Genomic DNA, 10,223 nt, shown 5'->3' on the forward strand with positions numbered 1-10,223 from the left:
TTTTTTTTTTTTTTTTTTTTTTTTTTTTTTTTTTCCCCCCAATCAACAGGAAGCCGAAGCAGTGGATCCAACCCCAGCGCAGGCAAAGGTAGACGTTCATCCCCACAGGAAAAGGGTCAAAGGTCAACATGCAGTGAATCAGAGCCAGGAATCCGCGGAGGGCGGCGTGGTGACAGATCTGCCAGTCAAATGAGCCATCACAGCCACGCCATCTCTAGCCAAAGTCACGCAAGGTCAAGTCTCAGCCACAGTCATTCACACAGGAGCCACCCTGTCACACAGAACAACCACCCCCCGTTCACCTACAGCCACGCCGCCTTTACTCAGCCAGCTCCAGGCTCCTGTGCCCAGAGCGAGCGAAGCCATGCCTCCTCCTACGGCCCCCCAGGCTTGCCTCCCCCTTATTGTCTGGCCCGTCTGGCCCCCAAGACCTCATTCAACAGTAGCACGCCTCCTGGAGCCCCACCTGGGAGAGAGTTAGCAGCCGTTCCTCCTGAGCTCACCGCCAGTCGCCAGTCCTTCCAGCATGCTATGGGCAATCCCTGTGAGTTCTTTGTTGACATCATGTGACAGAACAGTGCCTTTTTAACTCAGTGAGCACAAAACAGCTCTCCCTGATCCCTTTCAACCCTGTTCTCCTTTTTCCTCTCAGTCTTTTGACCATCTCTAAACTTCAGAATGTAGACACTGACTGGCCCTCTCCACAGCCCCCTGCTGTCTGTCCCTCTGATGTCCAAGCAAAGGAATACAGGCAGCAAGAGCACAACAGGAGTAGTCCTCTCGCACACAAGCAGGGGTCCTCTGGCTGAAAACCCTCTTTTGTATTGACGTGACGTGTACAGTTTGTGAAACGTGAGTGGTATTCAGTGTACTGATTTCTGTAAAGATGCCATGCAGACATTTTTGGGAGTGTGTACTCTACCTAGGATATTTTCTGTTCTGCGCCTTTAAGCTGGCTGGGCCTGGATCTCAATCCCCCAGACCCAGGCCAATAACTATGGCCTACGAATCTTTTTCTGGACATAAAACTCGGACTGGAACACCTAACTCATATTTGTGTATAATGCTACAGTTTAGCACATTACTCTGGCCCCACTCCCCTTATGTCAAGGCGCTGCCACTGGCGTATTTAAGCTCTTACCTGCCAACTACTAATAACGCTAACCTTGATCAGTTCACAATCCGAGGATTTCCATAAGGGAGACCCTTTAGCCAGCCTTTAGTTCGACTAGGCTGCATATTGCATGACTGTCTCACCTGCTTTAAAGAAAACATATTCATTCATTTTGTTTAAAGTATTACCGTTATTGGGGGAGGAGGTTACCTCTTTCCTGTGTTCTTAAGGAAGAATCCATACACTGGAACATTTTCGTGATGTTATTTATGTGATCCTTTTGCATTGATGGTGTCATACTTTGTCTACTACGAATGACTGACTGACAATCAGGCATCACTCTTTATGAAACGGTGGCCATTTCTCAATGTCCTAGGTGTGCTTTGTCGAATGTATCATTATTTCTGTCAGTGATTAAACCCTGACACCCATAACACTTAGTTTAAACATGTTTAAAGATCAGCAGGATTGCAAACTTTGGACACTCACAACAGCAAACTGTGAAAGCAAACTCAAAGGTTGATTAGATAACGTAGTTTGACAAAAGCATCAGGTTTGTCTCCTTCAGTTGTGGACTTTGTTGAAAAGTCAGTGTGATAAAAGCCAAAGCCTCACATTGTTTGGTGGACATGGCTCTTCATACTGTTGAAGCTGTCACTTCTAGTTGTTGTGTTCAGAGTGACTTCAAGGGGAATCCTGGCTTTCAGATGGTGATCTCCTTGCAAAACAATGGCAAATCCCTGTTGTATCTACCTAAAATATAGTTACAAGAGGGAAATAACACACACACTAGTTTTATGAGCACTTTCCCATTTTGTCCTTCCCTCCCTTTAGTATGAAGCACTGTTTGCAATCAAAGCTTTCTCTTTAATTTTCTCTAAAAAAAAGAAGAATAAATTGTAAATAGAAATTTATTATATATATATGAATAAAAATATATATGTTCAAAACACTGTCTTCATTTTTCACCTCACCTGGAGACTGAGTGAAATGCCACTAGGTGGAGACATTGTTTTGTGTATATTATTGTACAAACTATACATTTGACTGATAAAAATGCGATTTGAAAATGTGCTTAAGGTGCCGTTGCCTGTTTTAATTAGAAAGAAGTGTCATGCATTTCAAATGTATGACACAATCTCGTGGGTGGTTGGTGTTCATGACCGGCCTGTGGTCAACAAAACAGTCGCCTGAAGAATAGACAACCATTTACAATTATAGCCGAGATGGGTTAATATGTTGCAACAAAGTTTTAATGTTGGTTTTGACACTTGACAGTTAACACCCCTGAGTGGAGTTTCCAGTACACCAATTACGTGTACTTTCCCAGTGGGCTGGTGTTACTTGTAAAACGGCTATACAACAACAAGCCGACTGTATAGTACAGACCCCCATCTACTTGACCCACAACCACAGCCGCGGTTGCTGAGTGACGTCACACACCTACATCTATGGTGGGTGTGTAATAAAAATGCTCGTCAGGAAGGAAGTGCTGTGTAGGCAGAATAAGTTACTCTACTAAAACAGCAGCCCCCAGAAGAGCGCAATGACCTGTAATCGCCTTCGTGCTGTTTGAAATACAGGCCAACGGGTAAAGTGAAAACGTGTAGTCCCACATTAACAAAGCCTTCTGCCATGACAGTTCCAGGTTGACTGTGACTCTGAAGCTTATGTCAGCCTACATGCAAATATGAGCGCACACTCATTTACCAGCAGATTGTGTTGCTAAACTCCTTACCGAACAGCCCTGAAGTATTTCCCGAGCCACTATGTAAATTTGGGACGGGGTTTTACTGTGCTTCATTGCTGAATTTTTTTAAAGAGGAGGTTGAGGAGTAAATGTGGGAAGGGTTTCTTAGGGCGCGTTGGCAGATGAGGTACATACGCAGTCTCACACCACGCGCGCACTTTGACGTGACGACGCTATCGGTCGAGTGTGATGCATTAGAAAGTCAAAGGCCTCGTCTGCGAATGTCACGAAGTATCATATGATAGTGAGATGTTACAATCATGACTCAGCAGACAAACGTTATGCACGTGTATTTATTTGGTTCGTTTTTCCCCCTTCGCACTTAAATTGTTAGTTTGAATTTAAGCATGAAGATCCCCAGATATGTAATCACCTGACACCTCATCATTTGTCAGCAAATTCCCAGTGTTTTCCCAAACTCACACCACTTACTGTAAGGAAACGGTTCCTTTTTCAAAGGAAGTAAGTCCTACTGAGTTTGGGAATCGCTATACACAATTGAACAAAGGCACCTGAAAACAGTAAAGGTCACTTTTAAAAGCATCACTTTCATTTTAGAAGAAATATTCTTACAACACTTTTAATTTCATTTTCTACCTGAATATTTGCCACGTGTGTTGTCTAATACAAGTGTTAGCCACCAGACACATAATGATCTTCTGAAGAGTCCGTGAGGGGGGGAATTTCGAGACATTTTCAATGCCCTTTAAATAAACTTGTGATTCTGGGCATGATGTCTTGTCCTATGACTCATCTGTTAAATAACAATGACGCGTTCTCTGTTGTGAATAAAATCGTATTTTAACAATTGTTTACTTAAATTAAAAAAAAGTTTTATGCTGTACATTTTCTTTAATTTCACCTCAATTTTGCATTTCTTCAGTGTATATTGTATGTATACTATGATGCCATGACTCCCACGAGGAAGACAATGGTATTGGCATCCTTAAGCTTTGTTTATAAAACCGTATAGACAAAATAAAGTCCAGGAGATTAAGTAAAAAAAAAAAAAATCCCCCTTTATGACTGTTTCCCCGTTAGAGACAAAACAGAAAAGTTACGATGAAGATAAAATCCCTTTTATTTCTATTGTAGCGTGATAACAAAGCCTTTCCACGACAGGTAGTTAAGTCTAATGCTTTATTGGGAGACAATATACTGCGTAAATGCACTCAAATAGAAGCAAAAGCTTCTAGAAAGTAAAGCTGCTATTTGAATTAACTTCACATTTGCAGGTGGAGAACTTGACTGTGCTGTTGTAAACACATTGCGGCGATTGCATCTAAGTTCCAGGAAATCTAGTTTAGCCCTAGTTCAGACATTTCTATGAAGAACAGAACAGAACAGATTTGAACGGTCGTTCAAGTTTGAAGGCATGCATAACACGACATTATCACGGCTTTATTTGGTTACTGGTAGAGGAAAAGAAACGAATATTGTACTGAGCAAAGTTTCGCTTTTCTTTTTCCTACAGCCAGCGACAACTTTATATCTTGGTATCTCTTTGTGTATTTTGAATGAATTCATTTATTTTTAATAAATACATTGTAGTTGTATAAAAATGACTAAGACAAAAAAACTGTCTATACATGTAGATGAATTGTACCATGCTGAGTCACACCGTTGTGACACGCCCCCCGTCCCCCGCGAGAACACTTTTTATAAGCGCTCAGCTGGCAAGAGGGTTAAAAACCTTTCTGACTGCTGAAGTCGCAACAATACAGTCTGCTTAATATGAGTGCAGAGCGCAGAACGATGCTCACACAGATTTAGGTAAAGAGAAAAGCCGAATTAGTGCCGCGTGGAAGAGATACCTGGAATAATTCTTCGATTGGATTAAATCAACTCTCTCCTGGAGTGGCTGTATCATCTTCAAGGCTGGGAAGCTGAAGTATGGCTGTAATCGCCTGGCTGATCGTTCTCTTTTTGGGCATCCGCATCCAGTGCAGTGTTGTGGAGATGGGCTGCAAGGAATGGGCGCTAAAGGGGAGCGGTGTTTGCTGTAACAGCTGTCACCCAGGTAATAAAGAAAAAAAAAAGATCCAGAATTTCATAAAAGTTTGCAGATAGACTCTACATTTATTTGTTTTTGTACAGCTGTGCAGCTTTTTTGTTTGTTTGTTTTTAACGACGCTCTTTTGAATTAAACTACATTTACAGTTTAGCCTACTGTATATTCACGAGTGAGATAAAAGAAGTCTTTTCTTCCACATTATTAAACCCAGCTATTATCTTTGGATGTTGAAAAAAAAAAGTTGAGATTGTTTTCCAACCTTTGAGGAGTTCCTCTGCGGTGGCCACATGCAACCAAAGATAGTTTCAGTGGTTTTTCACCTAATCCACAACAAAGGCAAGGATGATGCAGCTGATATATCCAATCATTGGGAAATGTCACTGACAGAATTTGTCGGTTTCATTCCTGTACATCCAGTGTAAGAGCAGTAAATATAGTTATTAGAGTTCAAAGTTTTCTAGAAACCCCAATCTTATAACTTATGAACCTTAAAAAGGAAATCCTTTGTCATTTATTAAGATGCATTATAGCTTTGATGGAGCCAGTGTCACTGAAATTTATGTGTATTTTACTCCCTTGCTTATTTTTGCAGGAAATCACCTAGTCGAGGAGTGTGGTCAAACCCCAAAAGAACTTTGTAAACCCTGTGAGCCCGGGACCTATACAGTGCACCCTAAAGAATACAGCTGTAACCCTTGTACACAGTGTGTAGGTATGTTGGTGCATTAATTAAGTCACAACCATATAAAAGCATTTCATCAGCAGTGTATTAAATTCTGGGCTAATATAGAAATCTGTAGTACTACAAGAGCTTTTAATCTTTTTGTATGTTTAGGTGCTCAGGTCCTTCTACAAGCCTGCACTGCCACAACTGATACCAAGTGTGGCTGTAGAAAAGGACTTACTTGTGGTGATGAAAGTTGTTCCTTCTGTGTGAAGACATGTGAAAAAGGCTTTGAACCTACAGTTAATCGTAAGTAAAAGTACAAATAATAAGCTTTTAACTTTAGCCCAGACACTACACATGTTGGCTTAAATGGCAAATCAACTCACTGTCTCCACAGGTGACTGCAGAAAATGTCCAAATGGAACTTTTAACGACAAAGTTCACCAGAAGTGCAAACCCTGGAGTACCAAGTAAGATAATACCCTTTACTAAACACCACCATGTTTTACTGTTGCTGTAATAAAACACTTGATAAATCCCAGAAAAGTCACAGGGAATCTTTTGTCACGCTTGTTTCTCCCAGGTGCTCCAATCCAAATGAGCAGATTGTGTTAAAAGGAGATGCATTAAATGACATTAAGTGTGTTCCAGTTATACCTGAGGCAACACGTGGCCAAGAAGTTAAACCTGACTCTGGTAAGTCATGATTCTTTTTCCTCTTATCATACTGCTTCAGTTCTGATCTAAAGTTGACTATAACAGTGCTGTTTTGAAACAGATGCTCAAGACCCGATATGGCCACTGTTTGTTATCATTGGCATACTTGTCTTGTTCCCCGTCACCATCATCATTATCATGATCGTAGCTGTGAAAAACCTCCAGAAAAGAAAGAAGACAAAAAAGAGAATTCATGAAAAAATCATTGTAAATCCTACAGGTAATTTCTCTTGCATTTCATGATTAGGTAATATATCACCTGAATCATAGTGATTAACTATTTTAATTGCTTACTTTTCCCCTCTTTTTCTCCTTCAGATGATCCCAGGACATTAATTGCAATAGAGTGCAGTTTCCATGAGGCTCAGCAGGAACAGGGCAGCACTTGCAGCTCAGAGTCACTGGACTCTAAGGACTCTTCAGAGCAGCTGATTGCATGAATGGAATGACCTGGGCTAGAAAGCCGCATGCAAGTAGCTTTTTCCTTTAAGGAAACAGGATTTTACAGCTAAAATGGGATTCTTCTTTCTTCATACTGAGCCACTTTTTGTTTTTTTAAATGTCTTTGTTATACCAAGTTGCTTAGGCCAGCTGTCTTTATTTTAGAACAGCATAAGCTACTGTGTAAAAAGGCCTAAGAGGACAAAACAAACTGTAACATCATGCTCAGTTTTAACAACTGGATACAGTTTCAGTGATCCTTCAATAACACAGCCAGTTGAAACAAGAGGAAGGGGAATTCTGAGAGGGGAAAGAAGAAAGTGGACTTAACAATAGGTTATTCACCATGTAAATTCTAACAGCAGGCTGTTTTTTTGCCATCTTGAAATGTGAACACAGTCATGAAATAACAATGAACAAAAGCTAGCCTTTTTGCCATCACGTTTTTAAACTGCATTCAAAGTTCAGTCTACTTGCCCCAGTACACTGTAAAAAAACAGCTGTAGTCAGTAAGAGTATGATAGACAGTAATTAATCTGTTATTTGCCCGCCTGAGTGGTAAAACTGCCAAGTATTGCTCAGTTTGAAAATACGATGTGGGTGAGTGTGCAAGTGGGTGTAACAGACTGATTTTAGTCATATTACTTTCTGAGCCTTTATATTACCTCCCAGTAGTATGGTTTTACATATGCTCAACATAACATAGCAACCTACCTGCTGTTTATGGCAGTTTTGTTGTTTTAATTGTTTTATCTGTTGGTCATTTACAGTTTGTCTTTTTTTTTTTATAATTATTATTTGTTAAATTGTGAAAATAGGTAGCTAGACTCATTATTGCATGTAGCCTCTTCCACTCCACTGAACTCTACCAGGAACTATATGGACTTTCCAACTGTTGCTTAACTGGTCAAAAAAAAGCCCAGTGAAGGGACTTCCCTATTTTAAGTAGATAAAGCTACGATTCAAGATGAAGCACTAGGGAGACCTATTAGTGAAATACTGAGTGTACAGAATGGTTCACAAATGAAAGGTAAAAATCGTTCAGCTGTGACAATCACTGAGCATGTTAAGGCACGCTGTATGACTAAGTGTTTATCAGATCAAGTATGCGTTCAACAGGTCAGAATAAAAACAAAAATGAAATGCTCTAAAGCTTAGTAACACAATTGCGAAAATCTTTCAGTATTCCTCACGAGTGCCACATGGGAAATCCACCAATTATCGCTGTAACTCTTGAATGTCTTGGGAAATCCTGTGAACAAATATGCTTGACTAATGTAAATGACATGCAAGCTAAACCCAGGGGCCAAGCGGAAACCCCCCAGAGAGAGTCTTGTAGAGTGCGTTACTTTTGGTTTCTTCTAGAACAGCAGAGTGGGCAGCAAGATTAGACCAAACGGTTTTTTGTTTTTTTTTTAATTCTATTGCTCCCCTGGTCTGTAAAAGGCAAGTGTTTCTTCATGGAACATTTGAGAAATATACTGTGTGGGCTTTGCCTGAAAACGTTTACCCACGCCTATAGTAATAGAGCAGCGTATGAGTCACCTCTCCAGCAAAGCAAAATCAGTTAAAGACTTCAAAGTTCACAGGTGGCGCAGTGAAAAAGTGTTAACATTACAGTACAGTCATACAGTGACATTTTAATACGACTGCAGCACTTTATTATACCTGCTGAATATTACCTGATGAATGTCATGTACTTTTGGTTTGAATGTATAATTTTGTCTCACGGTGGTTTCCTATAAAATGGCTTCAGCTGTCTAAAGTACTGTATAAAACTGATTATATGTATTTTTACACTGTACTTACATCTCATTTTTGAACAAGCAATAAAGATTGTATTTATTATGTACAGAATAGTTGCAGTCATGGTGTCGTATTTCAGTTGTGTAAAGAAAAGAGTTTAAATGTGGCAGCAAGAACAACATACACAAAACAAAAAGAGAGACCAATAAATAGTAATACATGCATCAAAATTATTTCCAGTCACTTCTGTTAGATTCCTGTTTGGCATTAGGAATAGTGTTAAAGTGACCTGGTAAAACATGCAAGTGTTTTAGTTCAAAGTCTGTCTTTGGTGTTGGATTTCAGAGATTGCGAAATGTAGTTGTAAGCTCCAAAAGGTAATAGTAGCAGCTAAGCTTCATGTAGCTATAGCATAGAGCTATAGTTTTATTTATTCCATGAGCTGTCAGCAAGAGTATAATGAACTTCCTCGTTCGAGTGGGAAATAATTACATTTAATTTTGACTTCTTTCACTACCACTATGTTAATGTGATCCAGTTTTACAACTTCTGGGATTTCCATCTATAAAAAGTAAACAAAGTTAGTTTGATTGTCGTTGGATAACAGCAAACATGACAAGAACTGCTTTGAAACAAGATTACTTTGTCACTATTTCTTTGTAAAGATTAACGTTCACATGCTTCTGGAGATTCCCCCAAGAAATAGAGTGGAGGAAATAATTATTTGATGCCCTGCTGAATTTGTACATTTACTCACTTAAGAGGAAATTAACAGTCTCTAATTTTTATGGTAGCTTCATTTTAATGGAGAGCGACAGAATCTCAAGCAAAAATACAGAGGATCGGTTGATCCTTTACAACCAATCCAGAATTCTGGCTCCCACAGATTGCCTATATCCCTGCACATACAGGCAATTACAATCTGTCAATCAATTACAGACACTGGCAATCTGATGTGTATAAAGCAAACCTGTCCACAGAATCAATTTCAAAGTTTTCACCACCATGGACAAGACCAAAGAGCTGTCAGAGGAAGTTACTGACCAGACTGTAGACCTAACACAAGGCTGGAATGGACTACAAGACTATCAGCAAGAAGCTTAGTGAGAAGGTAAAAACAGTTGTGCGACTATTCAGAAGTGGAATAAAATGACATGGGAGAAAGCGCTACAGTCAGATGAAGCCAAAATCAAATTCTTTGGCATCAACTTGACCTACTGTGTTTGGAGGTAAAGAAACTGAGTGTGATCCAAAGAACACCATACTTACAACAAGTATGGAGGTGTAAATATTATGCTTTGGGGCTGTTTTCCTGCTAAAAGTACAGACAACTTGACTGCAATAACAGGGAAATGGACAGGGCCAAGTACTGTAAAGGTTTTGGATGGGAACCTCTTTCCCTCAGCCAGAACACTGAAGAGGGGTTGTGAATGGATCTACCAATCTGACAAGCACTCAAAACATATCGCCAAGGCAACAAAGGGGTGGTTAAAGAAGAAGCATATTAAGGTCATGGAGTGGCCTAACAAGTCTCCAGACCTCAATCCAATCTGTGGAGGGAACTGAAGCTTCAAGTTGCAAAGCATTTTATAACTTTTATATAATGTGTTTTTTCTGGATTTTTGTTAATGTTTTGTTTCACTCCATTAAAATAAAATTACCATAAAATAAAAACTGTTCATATCTTCATAAGTGAGCAAACTTACAAATTCACCATGGGTTCAAATAATTATTTTTCCCACATTATACCTAGTTTAGACATAATTTCTTTAGG

At 39.7% G+C, this 10,223-nt stretch overlaps 2 protein-coding genes across 8 annotated transcripts in view; both read left to right on the forward strand.

The window, feature by feature from the left end:
* dvl1a (dishevelled segment polarity protein 1a) overlaps window positions 1-1,722 on the forward strand; it is a 22,390-nt gene extending 20,668 nt beyond the window's left edge. For 3 of the 7 annotated variants that reach the window (XR_001290363.1, XM_013910487.1, XM_013910488.1), the window contains one exon: window positions 50-108. Coding sequence is in view for 4 of the 7 variants with exons in the window: in XM_013910483.1 (XP_013765937.1) it covers window positions 50-570 (521 nt within the window). In the remaining 3 variants the exon portion in view is untranslated. Of the gene's footprint in view, window positions 1-49 lie in introns of all 7 variants that reach the window. The other 4 variants (XM_013910483.1, XM_013910486.1, XM_013910485.1 and 1 more) reach the window with 2 other exon arrangements.
* Window positions 1,723-3,712: 1,990 nt separating this feature from the next.
* tnfrsf9a (tumor necrosis factor receptor superfamily, member 9a) lies at window positions 3,713-10,084 on the forward strand. The gene is made up of 7 exons (XM_013910489.1): window positions 3,713-4,884; window positions 5,471-5,590; window positions 5,714-5,851; window positions 5,943-6,015; window positions 6,129-6,241; window positions 6,324-6,482; window positions 6,581-10,084. Exons 1-7 carry the CDS (start codon window positions 4,758-4,760, stop codon window positions 6,700-6,702), a joined length of 852 nt encoding a protein of 283 aa, XP_013765943.1. The 5' UTR covers window positions 3,713-4,757; the 3' UTR covers window positions 6,703-10,084.
* The last annotated feature ends 139 nt before the right edge of the window (window positions 10,085-10,223 follow it).

Source organism: Pundamilia nyererei, unplaced genomic scaffold (assembly GCF_000239375.1).
Source record: "Pundamilia nyererei isolate P.nyererei 1_Seehausen unplaced genomic scaffold, PunNye1.0 scaffold00044, whole genome shotgun sequence".
NCBI classification, from domain to species: Eukaryota; Metazoa; Chordata; class Actinopteri; order Cichliformes; family Cichlidae; genus Pundamilia; species Pundamilia nyererei.

Coding starts and splice junctions, on each gene's coding strand:
- tnfrsf9a (XM_013910489.1), top strand. CDS start 4,758: ATGGCTGTAATCGCCTGGCTGATCGTTCTCTTTTTGGGCATCCGCATC. Junction 5,591..5,713: donor CCCTTGTACACAGTGTGTAG/GTATGTTGGTGC, acceptor TTGTATGTTTAG/GTGCTCAGGTCCTTCTACAA. Junction 6,483..6,580: donor AATCATTGTAAATCCTACAG/GTAATTTCTCTT, acceptor TTTCTCCTTCAG/ATGATCCCAGGACATTAATT.